Here is a 22,916-nt window from a genome sequence, read left to right as displayed (position 1 = left end):
TTAATTACTTTTATAAATTTGGATCCCAATCTGGATATCCGCAGGTATTATGATATATAGACGAATATCAGAATCCAGATCTAAATACTAAATCGATGGATCCGACAAATCCAGATACCTCAAATTTCCTGATATCAATATCCATTCCCAACCCTATTGTTAGGTAAATATATTTTTCATATTTTTTTCCATAAATTTTTTACAGAAAGCAAATTCATTTTCTTTAGTTTATATGCTGCAGGTCGCGTAAATATGCAAATGAACAAGGCTAACAACATATTATCATATACAATTATGTACTTATGTTATGTATACATATTTATTAAATGAAATGAATTTTATGATAAAGGCAAGCAAAATATTAATTAGTTATTACAATATATCTATTGTGTAAAATATTGGTATCTGTAGTGTACAAAGAATCAGCTAATAATAATAATAAAAAAATAATAATAATAATATAAAATAATATAATAATAAAAGATTCTTGATAGAAAATAGAAAAACAAATTAAATGCATAAAAGGTATTAAGAAAAATACTGTAGAATACATAGGAAATGTCATAATCATTTTCTAGTTAGTTTTAATTTCAGATAGGTTTGTGGTTATCACCTTAAATCTCAAAGATACATAAACATATGTGTAAATTGTCTTACAAAAAAGAAAAAAAAACTATATGTATAAATTTACTAAACCCGCCAATATTGATAGATTTCCCCTCCAAAAGGACTAATTTCAAATCCTTGTGACGCGTGGAAAAGGTTTTATCGACGACACCATTAAGATGAGGCCTTCGTTTTCTGCCATACATTTAAAGATAGAAAGCACAAAAGCCATTAAGAGCTCTCTTTCTTTACCATTTTCTCACATTACTTTGAGAAAACAAGAAAGACATGGCACTGAGAATGTGGGCTTCTTCCACAGCAAACGCTCTCAAGCTCTCTTCTTCTGCATCCAGATCCCATCTCCTTCCAGCTTTCTCCATCTCCAGATGCTTCTCCTCAGGTAAAACCATTATCATCCTTTTACACAATTTGTGTGTTGAATTGCTCTTGGATTTTAGGACTCTGTCTGAAAAAAATCTTAGTGGTTGTTTTGGGTTCAAAGTGTTGGAAGGACTCAAGTATGCAAACTCACATGAGTGGGTCAAACATGAAGGCTCAGTGGCTACTATTGGCATCAGTGACCATGCCCAGGTTACAAAAACAGAGCTCATCAGAACTAGTTTAGATCAGATAAATGACTTACAGAGGGGGGAATTATTTAAATGTTGATGTTACGCAGGACCATTTAGGAGAAGTTGTGTTTGTGGAGCTGCCAGAAGAGAAAAGTTCAGTGAGCAAAGAAAAAAACTTTGGAGCAGTGGAGAGTGTAAAGGCCACAAGTGAGATTATATCTCCAATCTCTGGTGAAGTCATTGAGGTTAACACAAAGCTTGCCGATTCACCTGGTTTGGTAAGTTTTTGCAGTTAACTAAGTGTGGTGTGGTGCGTACCAAAGCTGATATTGTAGGGTTTTTTTTTTTTTTTTTTCATTTGTGTAGATCAACTCAAGCCCTTATGAAGAAGGTTGGATGATAAAGGTGAAACCAAGCAACCCGGCTGAGTTGGAATCCTTGATGGGTCCAAAGGAATACACCAAGTTCTGCGAAGATGAAGACGCTGCTCACTAGAGGAATTCAGAGCAACACAAGAAAGATCATGCCTAAAGTTTCCGTCTGTTTCACTTGTCAATGTTTCTTTACATCTATCTCAGCTTGTATCAGGGGTGATACTAATGATCAAGAGAAATTTGATTTATTTTCGGTCATATATACATAGTTGAGGAGACACGTTAACATATGACATTAGTGGTCTACTTTTAGACCGTAGCAAAGCAAGAAATAAGAAAGACTTGGTGCTGTACATTTACTATACTATTCACGACAGATAGTGTTGGGTGGTGGTGTCGAGGAAATAGGTTCATCCGGTGAGTCGGTAGGAGATGGACATCAGCTCTGATCTGAGCTTTTCCGCAACTTCCGAGTTTCTTATGGTGACGACAGGTATCATCACATCTGAGGAGGTTAGAGGCTCTTGCTTCTCCGCCGGTGAGGTGTAAGAGATGGCGATGAGAGACTCACGAGCTTGTTCTTGAGAGATATGTTGTTCCATCAACCAACAATGCCTTTACACGATTTCTGCATATATTCCATACACAAACCCATCATTACATTGTTTTCTATATGACAATAATAAATAACTGATTAAACCCATCAAAGTTAACTTTTTTTTTCAACTCCGTCGACGTAATTTCTCTCTTTTTCTCTTTGGAACAGATTTTTCGTTCCCAAAGAAAAAAAAGAATACGAAGGGGGAAGAAGAAAAAAGAAAACGATGAATCGAGGAAGAGAAACGTACCTCGGTTGATTTGTTGTACGCTAAAGGATAATTGGGTTTGATTTTTGAGTGTTGGCCATTTTATAACATTCTTAGCCAAGTAAGTCCTTAATTGGCAGGGCTGATATATATATTTTTTTTTTAACTCAACATCAACTTTATATTAGCCAAATAGTTTCACCTTACATAAGGTTTGTCAACCTTCACAAAAGAGTTTAACCAAGAATGCATTATAGAATTAGTAAAAACATTAGTAAACATGCTGTAAAAGCTGTATGAACTTACTAAATTATTTAATAATACTTTTAGCCAATTAAATTATTGATTGATAGGACTAATGATAAAACATTAATAAGACAACTGATTAAGCAGTAGGAACATAATATTTAAAATTATTATAAAATTAGTACATAATATATAATATATGTATTTAAATATATATATATATATATATATATATATATATATTAATAAATATAATTTATTTATTTTATTTAATAATATCAAAACTTATGTCTATTTCAAAAGTAAATTGTAATTAATTTATTTTATTTAATAATATCAAAACTTATGTTTATTTCAGAAGTAAATTGTATACTTTAGAATAAATTTTATAATTTTCGCTTAAAATAAAAATAAACTTTACAATTAAAATATTTTTATTTTTATTCTTTTTAAATAATATTTCAACCGAGAAGCAACTAGAAACAGTTATTAGGCCATCATTATTGCTGAGACAATTTTGAATACTTAAAATAAAAAAAAAAAAAGCAAAGGAAGCAGGAGAGAGGAAAGAATAGAAGCAGGAAGGACCAGCAAGACGTTCCTTAAATAAGGGCTTTTCTCTTTGGTTCCTCTGATTTTCATGGATCCCACCACCTAAGGACAGCTCTAAGAACTGCCTATAATTATGCTCTTAGATCATTTTCTTTAGGACATTAGATTTTGATAAATATTTTTGTAATAAATGTTGATTGGATAATAAAGAATATAATGCTTAGGTTAATGTTTTGCTAATCAATACCTTAATTCACATTTCGACAAGTCATATGCATTTAGCAAGTGGGGTTTTTGTTTCAAAAATTCAGCCCTCTATTTTATTCATTTTCACCCCTTTCTTACCATCAACAACTAGTATTGAAGTTATTAAAATGAAAATAAAAGATGGTTATTGTTAGGAAAAGTATAATTCCATAGCAAGCAATTAAATTTGAAAATGTAGGATATGCAAAAAGAAAAAGAAAAAGTTCATTGATGTTTGTTTGAGAATCTAAATTTCGATTAAGAAGTAATTAGATTTTGATGCACGTTTTCAAAGCGCGGGACTATTTTTGGTTGAAAATGTATTAATCCATCAGTTTGTCACTAATATATTTAGGCATGAGTGTTCTTGGTTTGATTCCAATTATTATTTTGTTCGATTGTGATTTTTGGTTTTTCTATTCAAAAGATATAGAAACCGCTGTATTATTTATGAATATGGATTTGGTTTCGATTTGATTATTTTTGCTTCCGATTTTATCTGGATAACAATGTTAGAAACCCGACAAAATTTAGAGTTTAATTCATTTTACGTTCGTTTCCTTATTTCTAGATAATTTCGAATAATTTGATTAAAAATCACATTGTTGGATTATTTGAAATATTTTAAAAGCATTCGGATGATTAAGTTCTATCGGAAAATTAAAATAATCTTTATCTTATATATGATAGATATTTTATTTATTTATTTTAAATATTGTATGAGTATACCTATATAATAATCAAAATAGGACATTCTGATTTATTTAAACCGTCTCACATTAGTTTTAGTTTCATGATTAATGATCCGAAATTGAAATTAGGATCCTTCTGTCCATGGGGCTGTGAAGTGTGATTTCAATGTCGATATGCTCAATGGTAGAAATATCGTGCTTTTAAAGGTGTTCTTGAATCTGATTTTCTTTATCTTAATTTCGATCAAAGTGAAGAGATTTTATTTCTTTTTGACCAATTTAAAAACCTGCAACTCAAATTAAATGCATTGTCCAACAAAGAAGACGAAATAGAAAGGAGTAAAATCATATATATGAGTCTCATGGTTTTGGGAGGTGCATTTATTTTAAAATCTTTTAGGTTAGATTTTAGGATGTATAATTATTAACATTAATGTATTAGAGAAAATAATATATTTTATAGTTTTTTTTAATAATCCACCTATAGCAAGTTGGGTCCATTTTTTTTTTGGATCAAGTAAGTTGGGTTCAACTTTGTGTTTCTTTTTTAATAGTATTGGTTGAGTTGATGGATACAAAGGACAAAAACTTTGTTACAAAATACAAAGGAGAATAGCAATTATGCTATTTTTCCTTTTTCAAAAAAAACAATTATGCTATTTTTCTTACGTGTGAATATGTTTTAGGTTCCGAATGGTGACTGTGGACTGAACGGTGTGAGACAAACGGTTTAACTGCGATGCGATTGTAACAGTTATAAAAACGTATAGATATATGGTATATATAGAGTTTTTGTTAGTGTTAACTGCGGTATGGGGTGGGACGTCATTTACCATTTGGATTTGAAGCCTTTGTGTGTAACAGTGGCGACTGATTAATGTAATGGCTTGAGGTGGAAGACTTGGCAGGCTGGTCTGTATGATCCTTTGGAAACAGCTTGTTCAAACATCTTGCTTGGTGCTTCGTTTTCTTCTAAGTTCTTCTGGACGAAAAACCGGTCCCACCATGATGCTCTACGCATTTTAGCATGCAATAAAAAAACCAGTAATTGTCATTTAATCATGTTCTGATCGCACGAAAAATATATGGAAATAACTTTGGAAATTAGATTTTATACAAAATTGGAAATTAGTTTCTATATAAATTTGGAAATTAAAATCGCACGAGAGATTATCGTAAAAATAATTTTTATAAAATAATTTTTAGTGGCAAAAAATAGTAATAATTGAGTAAAATTTAAGTTTAAGTTTTATTTGTATTTTTAGATTAGACCAGGGAAAGTAAAACAAATCAATGTAGAATATTATGGCAAAAAGGACGATCGAATCAACACATAATCATGCCATTTAACATGGCGTTCGAACTATTACTTTGTAATGATGTGCACTTGACCACTTGTGATATGTATCAATTTTTAGAAGCAACGATGGTGATATTATAGCAAGGAAAAGTAAATTAAAAAATTGAAATGTACTCGATTTTTAAGTTCGAAATTCATCATACTATATATCTTTTTCGTAACTACAGTAAAACCTCTATAAATTAATAATATTGGGACTTTAAGATTTTATTAATTTATAGAGATATTAATTTACCAAAGTTTTTTTTTTTTAGTTTTTTCTTCTATTTATGAAATATTTTATTTATAAAATAAGACAATATTTTATTTTACCGTATATAACATTATTTACATTTGAAAATTTTGACTTTCATTTTTTTATTATATTATATTGTGTATATTTTTATGTTTCATATAATTGTTATGTGGTTTTCGATATACTTTTACTAAATATTATCAAATATATTAAAATGTTAAGAAAAAAATAGAGATATTTTCATTGTGAATATAAAATTAACAATATAATGTTTAGTTTGTATCTATATAAAAAATATATATAGATAAATTATTAATTTATGATTTTAATGGGACTATATATTTACATGAAAGTTATAAAAATATTATTATCTTATTATTTTATTGATTTATGTCATATTTTATACCGGTCCAAATTAGAACTGATAAAATTTATTAATTTATATAGATTATTAATTTATAGAGATTATTAATTTATAGAGTATTAATTTATAGAGGTTCTACTGTATATGTTAGAATAACAATTCTATCAAAAACATGGTCCTGTATATTTCTATATTATAGTTTTTTTTTTTTTTTGCTAAATATTTCTATATTATAGTTAATACCGTTCTTCTTTAAGTACAAGCGATCATTTAGGTCGGGCCTAGTTATTAGGTTATTCAGTTTTCTTTGGGTCGGTTAAACTCTCGCCTAATTAACCAAACAAAATTAGTTTGATTTAGGTTTGAAAATGACTTACCTTGAACTATTAGGCTGATGCGACGAGAAGAAGAGTGATGGACCATGCGATCCACTAAAACTGAAGGTTAGAATTTCAGCTAACGTATCAAACAAATAATGAATAAAATAACTATTTATAAGCGATTTGAAAAAAAAATGTTTTTCATTAATAATGAACCTGGATATAATAATGAAGAAAAATATGTATAAGAATGAATTTGAGTGTAAAATAGTATAGTTTTGGTATATGAGGCTTGAATCCGCATTCTCATTCTCCTTAATCCTCTTTTCTATAGCTGGTTATGGGGAATTGTAATGGTAGCGTGATTCACAGTGTGTATCTAGTGTCTTTAATGTTTGAGGTGAGTTTGGTCAGGGAGAATAGATGAAACTCGAGAGTAGGACGAATAGAGACGTTTATTAGATTCTAGATGAAAAGGTTACAAAGGTGGAGAAAGTAGCGAATAGCTGGTGCTCGGAGAGCTTTAACCGGAAAAATACAAAAGGCGGCTGAGATACAAAGGATAACTTAAATCATAATCTAGCCGCTAAGTGTGTGTGTGTCAGTGACAATGCCCTTCTCCTTTGTTTTCTTCCCTTTTATGTAGTCTCTAAGTCGGTGACTCTTGACCTAGCTCAAGCCTCTTCTCCATTGTTTTCATCCTCTTATACTTTCTTTTTAAAATAACATGGCTCTTTTCCACGACACCAAACCTCTTGTCCATTGTCTCTACCTTCACACTCATTTCACTCAAATAAGCCATCAACCTCTCTTCAGTCCTTGTCAGAACGTCCTCTAAACCATGATCAGAGGAGGATGCTTCTCCATTCACTTTCCTTTTTCTTTTGTTTTTTCCTTAGAAAATTCCCTTGCAGCCACATTTAACTCATAGAGTTCTTGTCAAAAGATAGTTTTTTCCTTAACAGTCAGCTATGTGCTCCACAAATTACTCACTCATTCTTCATTTTCATAGTCTGGCTACCCCTCTATTATACGTGCCATGAAAGGTTCCTCATCAACAATAGGAACCAAAACACTATTAATAACCTGAAAAAAATACCTAAACGATATCAAACACATATTTTATTCCACTCACTTAAAAAAAAAACAACATTCAACACATACCTTAGTATTTCCAAATGTGTTGTACAAATCTTCAAGTGGATGACCTTTCATACTGTTACTTTGGAACCGCCTCTTGCACATCCTCGGACACTTGTTCAAACAGCCATCTACACCTTCTCTGAATTGTGCATTCAGAGCTGGAATACCACTACAAGAAAACACGATTTTAACGACGACCAATATCCTCGCTAAATCGTCGTAAATACGTCTTTACGACGATTTAGCGAAGAAACGCATATCGTCTTTAAAGTTTGGTCGTAACGGATATTTAATCGCCATTTCATCGTAAAAGTACGAGAGATCCAATTCGTCGTAAAAGAAAGGTTAAATATTCGTCGTAAAGGAGACGTAGCTTTCCACGTAAAGTAGACGCTAACTTTCCACGTAAATGACACATAAGGTTTCCTCGTAAAATACACGTAAAGAATCCTCGTAAGATAGACGTAGATTTACTCATAAAATACACATAAACTTTACACATAAAGCAGACGTAAAGTTTCGCCGTAAAGAAAACGTAAACCCCAACACGTATTTTCGTCGTAAAGGTTCGTCGTTAAGTACACGTCAACCTTACTCGTTAAATCCTCGTGAGTTAACGAGGAATTTGCTTCGATTTGTATAACTGAATTTATTTTTAAATTTAAATTTTTAATATTATAGATTTAAATAATTATTTCAAAAATATTAGAAATATAAATAATTATTAATGCAAAAATATTAAAAATTTGGAATAAATAAAAACCGAAATATTATATAAATAAAAGTTTGGAATTTTTATATTACACAACCAAAAAACAAACAAAGTCGGGCGGGGGCGGTGGATCGTTTCCCGGTAGAGGTCTTCACTCCTCCTCTGTAGTTCCTCCTCTTGCTGCTGAGTATGAGAAGGCTCGGGAACCGGGTTCCGTCGTCGCATATCCGCCAACAACTCCTCCCATTGGGGATTTCCAGAAGATATAACTTCCAGAAACCCATCCACTCCACCCATACGAGCTTGGAACGATTGGCGCGTGGACTCCAACTCCGACTGCGTCGACGCCAACTGAGTCCGCGTCGAGTCTAACTCCGTTCACAGCTCAGTGACTTCGTCGGCTCGTCTCTGAACCCTTCCAACAAATGGGGAGTGGGGATGTCGCTCTTGGGACATCGTTGACGGAACCGATTCCCAACGTACGTCCCTTTTTCTTAGGGACGACCTACAAAGAAAAAATAAAGTTCAATGTTAATAATTAAAAAAAGGTAGATTAAAAGTTAAAATAAAATTTTTTACCTCCTCGTAAATCTGATCCACTTCTTAAGTGGATAATACGACCGGTATTCCATCGGGAGATTGCTGGGTCAGCTGGATTTGGCGGTCTTCAATCCGAGCAACAACATCGTTGTAGATTTGCTCGGACCTCGGATCCACAAATACCCCCGCCTTGGTCTTGTGGGTCCTCTCGTAAAGCTCTTTAAGAGACGGGAGTTGTCCCGTCTCTTTGGCCTGAAAATATTTAAAATTTAAATAGTTAGAATCAATATACATAAACATATTAATTAATTATTAAAATATTTAATATGAAAAAAAAATTAGAAATTAATTACCATTTCCAAGCGGACACGGGCATGGGGTTTTTGACCCGTACAGTGAAGCATCGGGCCGCTTCCGTGCTCGTCTTTGGTGTTATGAGAGGCGGAGTAGGCGTTGGAGATCGCAATGGATGATGGCAGCTCCCAGTAACGGATGAGGCCATCGTAGACTTCCTTGGTCAGCTCAGCGGGTTGCCCATCCTTGTAACCCTTGTAGATCCAGTCATCCTTCCAGTTGCCTACGGTGTCCAACAACCGCTTCTTCGTCTTTGCGATGAACTCCCGTTTCACGTCCTCGTGAACCCCGATGGACCAACGGTATCTTTGCTGCATTTTTAAAGATTAATAATTAGATAAATAATATTAATGAAATAAAAATTAAACATAAAATAATTAATTTAAAAAACTTACAGCAAACATCTTGAACCACGTGTTTCTAACGTGCTGCGGCGTCTTTTTCCAGTTTGAGTGAGGCTCAGAGAAGTATCCTTTGATCATATCGGATACGCTCGTAGCGACAGAATTGTCGACCCCAAACCTGAAAAAAACAAAGTTAAAGTATTAAAAAAATTATTAATAATTTTAAAAATATTTAAATAAAACAAAATTACGTATCACAGAGTCCCCACTGGTCGGTCGGGGTCTAAAACCGGTAAACCGGCTCTGCCTGGTTGAGCGAGAAGATCCTCAACCGTGTACTGAGTAAAAGGAGCGGTCGGCGGCACCCGCAACTCCGGATGAATGTATCCGGGTGCAACCGGGTCTGGAACCGCCTGAGGTGCAGCAGGTGGGGGTGGTGCACCAGATGGAGGAACCGGTGGTGGCTGTGACTGAGACTCCGGGACAATCTCCGGGATGGAGGAACCTGGAGCTAAAGATGATGATCCAGCAGCAGGATCACCACAGAACATCTGACTGTAGTGGGGAGGGGGGGGGTTTCTTCAGTTTGTTCTTTCTAACCATCGGAAAAAAAATTCAGATTGTTAGAAAAAACAAGTAGAAGAAATCAAACTAATCAAAAAATTCTATTAATCTATCTAAATTCTCTACACTAACCACCTAATCAACTATAAACCTATCTAAATTCACTAAACTAAACCACCAAATTCTAGAGAGAGATTAGAGAGAACCTTGAGAGGTGTAGGAGAGGAAATTGGGACGAAATGAAGTGGCTGGTTCTCGCGTGTATATATAAGATTACATGGAGACGTAAATTCGTCGTAAAATTACGACGAAACAGCAAGGCCCGTGTCATTGTTTACGACGAATTTGCAAGGCCCGTGTTTTTTGGTTCAAGTGGATGTTACGACGAAACCATGGATTTAGCATTTGTTTTTTACATTCCCTAAACCCTAAACCCAAATTTCTAATTTTAATTATTTGTTTAATCATGAAATTTTAATTATATAGGTTTAATTTATTTTTTAAGTGAATCAAAACCGTATATATATAGATTGAGGTTGGGGTTTAGGGCATAGGGATTTCATAAAACAGACGTTAATCCCTCGTATACTAGCGTGGTCTTTACGACGAAATAGAAAATATCCTTGCTGATTCCACGTAAGCAAGTTTCGTCGTAAAGACCTCGCAAGCTTACGTGGAATTAGCAAGGTATATATAATATATCGTCGTAAATGCCACGTTAATTACGAGTTTTTAACGAGGTAGTTTTGTAAATCTCTAAACCCCTAACCCTTTACCCTAAATCCCAAACCCCAAAATCTTAACTAGTAACATCTATATGTGTTTAGTTAATTTAATCAAGAAATTTTAAATATGCATATTTATTAAGTCTTTTTAAGTGAATTGAGTTTAGCAATGTAAACCTTATATATGATTCACTTATAAGTTAAGGAAGTTTTGGTTAATTTTGGCTTTGATGTTTTAAATTCTTAATTTTTTTAATCATACAATGTTAATTATACATGTTTATTGTGTCTGCTAAGTGAAAACATATATAAATTGAGGTTTGGGGTTTAGGGTTTAGAGTTTTAGGGATTTAAACATGATACTCGTTAAATCAACGTAAATTAACGAGGTCTTTACGACGAAACAGCTAAAATGCCTGTTATTTCCACGTAAGTTGATTTCGTCGTAAAGACCTCGCAAGCTTACGTGGAATTTGCAAGGCCCGTGTTTATTGTTAACGTGGTCTTTACGACGAAATCAGCTTACGTGGATTTTGCAAGGTCCGTGTTTTTTTTACGAGGAATTAACGTCGATAACGTTTAAATCCCTAAAAGTGTAAACCACAAACACCAAACCTCAAACATCCTTTAACTTATAACTCAATCTCAAACACCAAAACCCATACCCTAAACCCCAAATGCATTAATTAAGTCTGAAAGTAAATAATATTTTTAAGAAATTACATCATCATTCAGATACATCATCATTCTCTTCAACACTAGAAACATCATAACTTTCATTAAACTCGTCTTCAACAGCATCGTCAGTGGTATCGTCGGGAAGTCCTTCATACTCATGATGATGTGGATCAATGAGTAGGATGTCATCCATTTTATTGTTCAGGTTCTTCGACTTCATTGATGTGTTCTTCTTGCAAAGGTGGTTCTTCTCAACCGATTATTCGTCCACGGAGTGTAACTTTGATAACGGCTAACCAACTTATTCCAGATTCTCGCAACCTCGGGTATGGTAGGAAGCTAACTTGGTCTGCTTGCAAAGCTAATATGAAAGGCTCAAAATTTTTGTACCTCCGTCCACCATTGACAGCAACTACACCGAATTTGTTAGATCGAACACCTCTGTTGACCACGGGGTCGAACCCGTCACATTTGAATATGACGCATTTCAGCTTCAATAACCCAGGGAATTCCACTTCAATAATCTCCTGCAAGATCCCGTAGAAATTGGTTTCGCCTTTCACACAAATTCCATAATTGCTGGTCGCCCGGTGTTTACCATACTCGTACGTATGAAAAGTAAAGCCTCGTGAGAAATACATTGGTGATGTGGTGACCTTTGCAAGTGGACCCTGAACTAATTCGTGAAACCATGTGGGGTAATCTGGATCCTCATATTTAACCTTCAAAAATAAATTAAAGAGAACATTGAAACAAACGTCTTAAGCTTTCGTTACACCCCGTGGACGAAACAAATATCGGATTGGAGTAAATACCTGACTCTTCAACCATTTAATAAAGTGTCGATCTTTCCTTTTATCTACCTCACTTGTGGATATACATGGGATTGCTTCTTGGACTTGACTAACAAATAAGCTGTAAAATGCACATATTTTATTAGTTATATCATCATTTGAAAAATATATTTTAATTACAATTAGTTTAGAAGTTTTCATATATGTTACCTTTTAAAATAGCGTATAAATAGATCCTCACAATTAAGTAGAATGTAAGTGTGTGCACTATGGGCGTCTTCATCACTCGACCACCAAACCTCTTTCGTTTTCCCACCCATTCGCTCAATCTGGCTAAAGATATCCGGAACACCAGCAACTGCTTATGTTGGGGAAACACCACCATCATCATATCTTCTTGGAGCTCTTTGTCGGGTCCGTACATTAGGTGCAAAGTAGTACGATGTGAAGTGAGATGTTTCTTCCGTCAAACTTCCAGCAATTATAGAACCTTCAACATTTGCGAGGTTTTTGCCTTTTCCTTCAAATATTTCATGGCCCGCTCATACTGATACATCCATCCATAATGTACTGGTCCTCGAAGCAATGCCTCATACGGGAGGTGGACAGCTAAATGCTCTATGACGTCAAAAAATGAGGGAAGAAATATCATCTCCAAGTTGCACAATAAGATCAGAATGTTCTCGTGAAGTTGTTCTACGACATCCTCTTTAAGAGTGCGAGTGCTCAAATCCCTGAAAAATGCTCCAATGGCTTTGTATATTCCAAAAACAATTAAGCAAATTATTAGTGCATATTTTTGAAAAAGAAATTAAGAAATTAATTAGTGTGAGTATGAATAATATATTACATGCAAGTGCTTCATGTACTTTTGTTGGAAGTAGCTCCGCAAATGCAAATGGAAGTAGTCTTTGCATAAATACATGGCAATCATGACTCTTCATCCCGAAGAACTTTTGGCCCTTTTCAACACATCTAGAGAGGTTTGAAACATACCCATCAGGAAACTTCACTGCTGATGCAACCCAGTTGAACAAGACCGACTTTTGTTCTGAAGATAATCTGAATACCGGTACAGGAACTTGTCCATTGCTTTTTATATGTAACTCGGGTCTTGAGCAAATATCAGGCAAGTCCAACCTCGATTTTTGATTGTCTTTTGTCTTCCCTGGAACATTCAATATTGTATTCATGATGTTTTCAAAAAAAATATTCTCAATATGCATCACATCTAGGTTGTGGCGCAAAAGAAGATCCTTCCAATACGGCAACTCCCAAAATATACTCTTCTTGTGCCAGTTGTGCTGAACTCCATAATAATCAGGCATATTACCGGGAACATGCCAATTACCACCACAACGAACTGTTTCTTGAGCTCCGTAGTAATCGATTTGCTGTTCAATTTGTTCTCGAGTTAAATACGGAGGAGGAGTGTCTCTCACAACCCTTTTCTGCCTAAACAATTTCTTGTTTCTTCGATAAGGATGATTAATGGGAAAAAATCGACGGTGAAAATCGAACCAACTTGTCTTCCTACCGTTCTTCAGCTGAAATGCATCTGTCGTTCCATTACAATATGGACAAGATAATCTCCCATGTGTAGTCCACCCAGACAACATCCCATAAACATGAAAGTCACTTATGGTCCACAAAAGCATCACTCGCATCGTAAAATTCGTCTTCGTTGAGCAGTCGTACGTCCTCACCCCTGTTGACCACAAATCTTTCAACTCTTTTACCAGTGGCTGTAGGAAGACATCCAGAGACCTTTTTGGATGGTTCGGACCAGGTATTAATATGGTCAAGAACAGAAACTCCCGTTGCATGCACATATCTGGGGGCAGGTTGTATGGCGTCATAAAGACTGGCCACAATGAATATTGTCTCCCTGACATACCGAAGGGACTAAATCCGTCCGTGCATCATCCCATATACACATTTCGGCTATTGCTAGCGAATTGTGGATATATTTTGTTAAAATGTTTCCAAGCTCTTGCATCTGATGGATGAGTCATCTTACCATCCGTCTGAGTATGCTCGGCATGCCATCTCATTTTTCCAGAAGTCTCCTCAGATTAGTACAATATTTTCAATCTGTCGGTAATTGGTAGGTACCACATCCTTTGGTACAGTACCCTATTACGTCCTCGTCCTTGCGGTTTGAATTGTGGCTTCTTGCAGAATCGACACTCTTCTAACTTCTCATCATCTCCCCATTAGAGCATGCAGTTGTCGATGCAAACGTTTATCATCTCAGAAGGCAACCCAAGACTATAAACTAGTTTCTGAATCTCATAATAAGAATCAGCAGAAACATTGTCTTCCGACAAATACTTTTTAAACAAGTCTGTCCATGCATTCTTGCAACTTTCAGGTAGATTATGATCAGTTTTAATACTCATCATTCTAGCAGCCAACGACAATTTAGAGAGACCTTCTCTATAACCACTGTAAAGTGGCTGATTCGCAGCATCTAACATTTCATAAAACTTTTTTGCATCTATGTTAGGTTCTTCAACTTCATCATCATCATGAGAAACAAATGCATCAGCTACCATATCATGAACCGTATCATAATTATCTACCATTTGCTCCTCCTGATGGTATCTATGTTGATTATGCAAATGATCAACCGGTTCATTCTGAAAATTGCTATTACTACTACTAGCTTCATTCTCATAATTATAACCTTCTTCATGTTGAAACCAGATATATTAATTTGGCATGAAATCTCTATTTATTAAATGCTTCCAAACATTTTCACGAGTTGCCAGTTTTGAATTGTTGCATTTCCGACAAGGACAAAACATCTTACCGCTTTCTTGGGCGAGAGGTGTAGAATCTGCTTGATGCATAAATGTCTCTAGTCCTTCGAGATACTCTTTCGTCACTCTCCCGTTAGCATCTCTATGCGTGTACATCCACCTCAGCAACTCAAAATAATTTCCAACACCAGACATTTTTTTTTTCTTTCACGTTTTTAGATTTTTTTTCTTTTGCTTGTGGTGTGTTTCAAATGAAACACAAATGACATATTTATAGGAAAATTTGAAATTGGTAGGTGAGATTTTACTACGAATTAACGACGAAATATGGGTAGTAAACTAGATAAAAACGTGTGTCACCTAAAATTAGGTTGAATTCGCAAAAACCTCGTAAACATATTCCTCGTTAATTACACGTTAAGTTTTACGTGTTCGTTACGACGAAATGCAGTTTCCTCGTAAAAATGACGTTTCTTTACGTTTGGTTTACGACGAAAACGTTTCGTCGTTATTTAACGACAAAATTACGTGTTTAATGTCTTTTCACGTAACTTCCTCGTAAAGGCGACGTAATTTTACGAGGAAATTATTTCGTCGCTAACTTTCGTCGCTAAGACCGTGTTTTCTTGTAGTGTACACTCAAATGCCAGGACCTGAATGTAAAAAAAGAAAGCAGTCATAGCTGATTCACAAAGTAAAAACAATTATATAAAGATGCAAATTTACCTCCAAATGAATTATGAACCTGGGAAAGTTGACATTCTTCTTAGTTTTCCCCTTCAGATGCTTCATCACATGAGTAATAGAACGAATGGCGTCATCAAACGTCAAGCGACCCCAAGGAAAGATTTTACAAACCTCCACATCGTTGACGACTTAATATGAAAGAGTCAAAAGGGGCATTATACCTTCCTTTCTCTTTGATAATCATGCCTAAGAAGTAAAGCACCGCCATTCTTAGTCGATCCCCACACGCACTCATACTCAACAACTTCTCTCTCACAAATGTCTTATCTTCTTATGTGAATTGAAATGCATGTCTACAAACGCAAAGCTTCCAATCTTCTTATACTTGGCCAGTATTCATGGCAGTCTAATCCCGAAATGAGTGCATGCTCTCTCATTGAATACTGAATGGGCACGCCATTAACAGCAAACCAAGTTGTGTCCCATAGTAGAAGCATCCACATACCCAAAAACTTCAAGTTTGATTAATCCGGCATGTGAAAAAATGGCAAAATATGAGGGTGGTTTTCAAACCACTCGAGCTCAGGCTTAAACTTAAGCTTCTTAAGGGATCTTCACCGTCTTGCTCACATAACACTTGTTATGTATCTTACACGACTGGGTGAACTTGTTTTTCTTGAAGTATAGCTCATCAAGTGGTAGTGGTTGGAATTCCTGTAAACCACATAAAGTTATATTAGCACTTACTTACTAAACAGATTAAGCCATATATAGTTTTTTCTAGTAGTACTAGTCACACCAGCAATACACCAATAACAATTTTTTGGGAATAATTTTGGGAATAATTTACCTGAGATGAAGCAGGATGATCAGTCTCATTCTCGTGTGCAGACATATGATCAGACTCATTTCCATGTGCTGATAGATCATCACTATTATTCCCGGTTGAAAGCTCTTCTACATACTGCTCTTCTATATGAGCATTGTTTCTTTTTGTGGACTCCCTTTGTCTGCTTATTTTATTTTTCCCTCCACGAATTCGGCTTGTCATGATCCTATAACATTGATTCCAAATCATTGACAACTTTACATAATATCACTCTACTAGTCTCAGAACCAAACTTTCGATCTCCATAACTTCAAAACCAAACATTCACAACCAAAAAAAAAAAAACTTTCACTCTCCATAATCTCATAACCAAATCGATGTAGTGGTTCCATTTTCAATAATTGTATTAACTATTTTTAATACTAGATTTTAAATTAAATTACACAAAGATAACATAGTTTTAACAATACCAAATCGATTCAACAAAATAATAATTTGAAAAAATCAGATTAAAAACTAAAATTTCAGATTCAAATCGAGCCACACAAGCAAACATCATATACTGATACTTGCTCAAATTACCCTATAGCAATATTACTCTCATCAAAAGAGGTCAATTGTAGTACTTAGGGATCAAATCCACAAGGAGCTGAGGAATCAATAGATCTTATTATAACTAAGCTAGGCTGGAGATTTTTATTATTGTAGTAAAAATAAAAGTAACAAGGAAATTGGTTTGAGCAGGACTATTACTCAAGATGATTGAATGTGTTAACTAGTATGATTTAAAAGAGTTAGATCTAAGGTTACTATTAAAGTTATCAGGATTATAGAGGTATGATTCCTATGTGAGATGCTTGCATGATATTAAAGAACCCAACTAAACAATAGCCCAACTGTCGTTGCGACCATCTATTACTAGAACCGAGGAACACGCCCTGGCGGGTCATAGATTAAGGTATCGATCGATATGCCTATGCATGTATCGATCGACTTGTTGTCGCATGTATCGATCGATATGCTGTCGCATGTATCGATTGTCATTTACCCCGCGTCTGTCGATCGATCACTCTATAGGAGTATCGCTTGATGCGCTACTAGTAAGCTTTAGCGATCGTAGGTTGAATACAGTTCCCCAAACAATCACCCAGTCAGCTGTCGCTTGTTCCAGGTAAACTGCTGGCTCAAAGAAGATAGATCCAAGGATTGTATCTTTGTATTCATGAGTAGGTTAGCTACTCCTACACAAGTTTTAAGCATGATCTTCTAAGATGAATATCACATGCTCAGGTAATCATATTTTGGGCTAATCCCTCATACCTATTTGAACCTCAAATCTAACAAAGGTGTCTACTCAGACATAGCCAAGTAAGACATAGACAAAATCATAAAAAGCTCTGTAAATAGAATAGATAAATAAATGGTGTTCAAGAATGCTATCAGATTTGACAACTCTCTCTCTCACCAAAACTATGAAACTAAAGACTATATTAGAAAAACTCATGTCTGCCAAAACACATAAGCAAGACTTAAATACTAGAATAATTATGTTAAAATACGTCAGGGGCATTATGGTAAATAGATGGTGTCTTGGGCTTCAAGTCGGCTGTGACCAAATGTGGGCTTCTGCGGCTAAGTGTTGATCGATAGTACTGAGTGTACATCGATCGACGCGCGTCTCTCCTTCTCGACCTCGAGTGGTCGATACGGTCCTTCTCGGGTGTAAATTCTAAAATTGCTCTAAAATACTCCAAAATCATCATCTTTCTTCCATTAGCTTATGTACATATAAATATGCAATATAGACCCCATAATGGATATAATATATCCTAAAATACCAATATACCATGCCTAAAAGTGGGTCAAAATCATGGTATATCATATACCCCAAACAAACCCACATCAAAATCATTCGAATCTATGAAAAAGTTTGAAAAAAGCGTTACCTTTTACACACCGACGATGGGTTTCGAAAGAGAACAAGAGGATGAAAGGAAGCTGATGCCGGAAGAAGATGGTGGTTCTGATGATGGACAGGAGAAGATGTGGTGGATATATGTGGGTTTCAGTTGATTTCGTCGCTGCCTCGAGTCGGGTTCTAAGGTTTCGAGGGATTCATTTGCTTTCGGTTTGCGAGAGAGAGACGCGGGTCATATTCATGGATCTGGGTCGTGTGGGTCGGGAAAAATATTAGATTTCATTAAAGGAAGTTTTGTTCTTACCACATTTTTGATTAAAATATGATTAAAAATATATTCTTTTTTATTGGTGGGATAATATAGAATGAACAATAGAGGTAGTATGTCAATGGAGAATAAAATCCACTACAAGGAGCGCAAAAGTTCTCAAAGGAGGATGCAAGGAATACAACCTTCTAGACACATTGTGACAATGATTTTGGGTTTATAAGTTTTGGTCTGACTAAGGCACTGAAAGCGTTTATGAAGTTGATGATCAGCCTATTTCTCAAACACTTTCACACTTGGACAAGTGTGTGGTTTTTCATTGACGATATTTCGCTACACCCCAAGAGTAAAAGGGAGCCTGATTGGCATCTTATGTGGTGTTAAATAAGCAAAGTAGCAGCTGTAAGCAAAGTTGAGAAAGTGTAGCTCTTGTCCAGTAAGATATTGGATTAATTGGGCATATCATATCCAAGGATCAAGTGGCGATGGACCTAGTAAAAATTTCCATCACTAAAAAGTGGCATGCACTTAGTAGTTTAATATGGTCCACAACTTCCCTGGACTGGCAGGTTGCTACAAAAAGTATGTGAAAAGATTTATAAATATGGCTAAGCCTATGATGATATTAATGGGATATGATATGGATTTTTTTTGGTCAGACGATTAAAATACATATTGATTCATTTTTATTAAATCTTAATGATAAACTATAAAGTTTACAGAAATTAGTTCTATATATTGAATTCTGATTGATTAAACATCGTTCAAATTATTAATCTTAGAAGTTATGTAATCTATATAAGTTCTTATCTTATTCATCGCTTAAGGTCAATATTTATACAACATAAATTCCTAAGTCTATCTAGAATCAACAATCACACAATATAAAATTATGCTATCTATATGAACTCGGAAAAGGATATATACAAATATTCCGATAATACCTCCCCCCCCACTCCGTCAAGTTGGAGCATACAAGTTTTGAATGCCCAATTTGTAGAAAGAGAGGCAAAAACACTTTTCTTCCTCGTGTCTTTGTAAGTATGTCTGGCAGTTGCTCTGCAATGTCGAAATTGTCCTATTGAGTATGTCATCGACTTAAAGAAAAACTTGAAGTGTGATTTTGTGTAAACGAAGAAGAATAAATCGCTTCTTGAATGAATAAATCCAAATGCTCGAAGTGCAATTGTTAACTTTTCAAACCAACATCCAGGTGCCTGTTTTAGGCCGTATAGAAATTTTCGCAATCGACAAACTCTATTGTCGGAAATCTGATCAAAAACCAGGAAGAAGCTTCATGTGAACTTCCTCTTCCAAATCCCCGTGAAGAATTGTGTTATGTATGTTCATTTGATGAACTTCATAATCATGTTTTGCAGCTATGTCAAGAAAGATTTGAACTGTTGTCATCTTGGAAACGGAAGCAAAAGTCTTCATGTTATCAATACCTTCAAACTGGTTATTGCTAAGAACAAAAAGGTGTGCTTTGTATTTTCGAGAGTTCCATCAGCTTTAAGCTTGATTCGATAGACCCATCTAGACATAAAAGCTAATTTTGCCAGAGGCGGCTCTTGTATGTCCCAAGTTTAATAGTAGTTGATAATGATATCATTTTTTTTTGAAACCCAATAACATAATACACATTGTTCAAGTGTATGTGGGATGTTAAACGAATTGATAATTAGAAAAGACACTAGCTCCAGCTGGTAATTTTACAAAAACTAGAGCAACTAATCGCAAGTCATGGAGAAGGTCAAATCTTCCGGTCATATGGTGTGTGGCCCATGTATCCAAGATTCAAAGGGGTTTGTCAACCTCACCACCAAGTCATGTACCAATTTTTGAAATTTATGATTCATAAGTTTCACCAAAGTTTGCCATTGTGAGTCGGAGAAGCCAGTTAAACCCTCTTAATGTGATTCGGCGAGAGATAAGTTAGCTCCAATTTCAATTGTAGAGCCAATGATTTGAGATGAGTTTACTCGTGCAGGGTTGTTTTATCCCTCTGATTGTGTGTTGCTTAGTCCTCCTTGATAGTAGTTTCAATTTCGGGGTCTGGTTGCCCATAATTCTGGAAATCCAACCACAGGAAAACATGTTGATGTGTGATGACCTATACAGCCACAACTGGTGCAAGCTATCTTTGCATCAGGATTGGAATATTGGGGTCTTTAGCTGTCATTGTTTGAGTTATTTTTTTGGCCGGTTGAAGAAGAGGTCGAGTGTCTTGATGTTTGAGCTATGAAACTTAGTAAAACTGGTGGTTCTTTGTGTGCATTCACCTGTACCGTTTCATTTTGAATTATGGTTTGGTATACAGTGTCAAGATCCATAAGAGGGATTTGAGTAAACAAATTTGATTACACTGCACCATGAGTTGCATAATCAAGTCCGAAACATGATATAGTGAACCCTGATAGTGTAACTGCCTGTTTTATGTGCTTCCACCAGACTGTAGTCGCACTTACATATTTTAGTTGTCAAACATTGGGCCATTGAGTCTCAAATTTAGTTAATTGTCAAAAATAGTCTTCCACCAAAGATCATGACTGACGACAGTTTGCAAGAGAGGAACAAAGCTGTTGATATCGAGCTTCTCTTTTAAGTGCAAACCAGCGTTTGATATGATCCCACAATTCCTTAGTTCTTCTTTATGAGAGATGTTAAAGCGAATCTTTTGTTCGATGGTTTAATCCATGTAGCAAGTAGATTGTTATTAGCTATACAAACTTCATAATATGCTTAGTCAATTGTTAGTTTCGGTATAGTTTTGTCGATGAAGGAAAATTTCTTTCGCGCACTTAAAGCTACACGTAGATTTTGTGCCCATTCATAGTTATTTCGAACATTGAGAAAGGGCTGAGAGATAATCACTCTAGGATTATCACCAGCTGACAAGTAACAGGGAGAGATCGTTCGTCGACTCGAGGGCGTAAGAGTTCATGCCATTGACGAGAGTTTGTGAGGTCGAAGGTCGAACAGTTAGAGATATTCAAGCTAATTCGCGAGTCGGATTTCTTTGAGTGTCGAGATTGGAAATTTGACATCTATGCGTTTTTCAAAATCAAATGCTTATAGTCGTGCCTCTGCTTCTAATACCACGAGAAGTAATTGATATAAATTATTATCTTAGTCATCATTAACCTCTAGGTCTGAATTTATACAACAAAAATTCTTAAATCTATCTGGCAAAGAGAATACACAATATGAAAATATGATATTTATACAAAATAGGAAAAAGGATAAATACAAATATTTCCGTGATATATTCATATAATTATAATTAATATTTAATATGTGTAAAGAGTCTAAAAAATACATTATCTTAAAACGGACAGAGCGTTTGTTTGACGGATGCAGCGATGTCACTAAAATCAGCTTTTTTTCTCGAATAGTCGAGGATCACGCTTCCAAGCTGTTTAAAAAACCTGCATAAAGACTGTCACTAAAATCAGTTTTCTTTTTCTCAAACAGTCGAGGATCACGCTTCCAAGCTGCTTAAAAACCTGCGTAAAGACGAAAGTTCTCCCACGCCGTTGATTATTACGCTGTCAGAGTTCTTTAATACTCGATTTTCTTGTGAAACTATATTATCCAAGCAAAAAAACGCGTCAGTTTGATTGCGATTCAACATTTAAAACCCACTCAAGATATGATTTTTCTTTACATAAGATTATACTCCCTCCGTTTCAAATTATATGTCGTTCTAGAGCAAAATTTTTGTTTCAAAATAAGTGTCGTTTTTGGTTTTCAATACAAAATTTATTGAAAATATTCTCTATTCTATTTTTATATTGGTCGATGTGTATTGATAATAATATTTTTATTTTGGAAATATGTAAAATTAAATGTTTTCTTAATCTGTGTGCAAAGATTTAGAACGACAAATAATATGAAACGGATGGAGTACTAGCCAACACTACATTTAAATTTTTAGTTAATATTCAAAACTGTATATTGGTATTTGAACCTGTGAAGCACTAGATAAGACGTGCGTCTTGGGAAAAATGAATTTATATGAAAATTATTTAAAAAATATTTTATAAAAAATAAAATTTACTTTTTGGTCGAATTAATATTTTTTACTCTTAATTTATTTTTCTGTAAATTACATAATTTGTTTATTGATAAGCGGATTCCATTTTAAAAATATTTTATGTAAAAAAGCATTTATCGCATAAGAACTTAACATTTACGCCGAAGAATCACAGGCTTACTATTT

The 22,916-nt window shown here is 34.9% G+C and overlaps 1 protein-coding gene across 1 annotated transcript; it reads left to right on the top strand.

Moving 5' to 3' along the window:
- Nucleotides 1–762: 762 nt before the first annotated feature.
- Nucleotides 763–1,810, top strand: LOC108823102 (glycine cleavage system H protein 3, mitochondrial; the record flags this gene model as incomplete). The annotated part of the gene is given in 4 exon segments (XM_018596351.2): nt 763–1,006; nt 1,109–1,197; nt 1,286–1,456; nt 1,545–1,810. Coding segments are annotated over 4 exon segments (501 nt in total). The 3' UTR covers nt 1,674–1,810.
- Nucleotides 1,811–22,916: the final 21,106 nt, after the last annotated feature.

This window comes from Raphanus sativus, chromosome 8 (genome assembly GCF_000801105.2).
Source record: "Raphanus sativus cultivar WK10039 chromosome 8, ASM80110v3, whole genome shotgun sequence".
In the NCBI taxonomy this organism is placed as follows: domain Eukaryota; kingdom Viridiplantae; phylum Streptophyta; class Magnoliopsida; order Brassicales; family Brassicaceae; genus Raphanus; species Raphanus sativus.
This window is presented reverse-complemented; position numbering and strand designations above follow the sequence as displayed.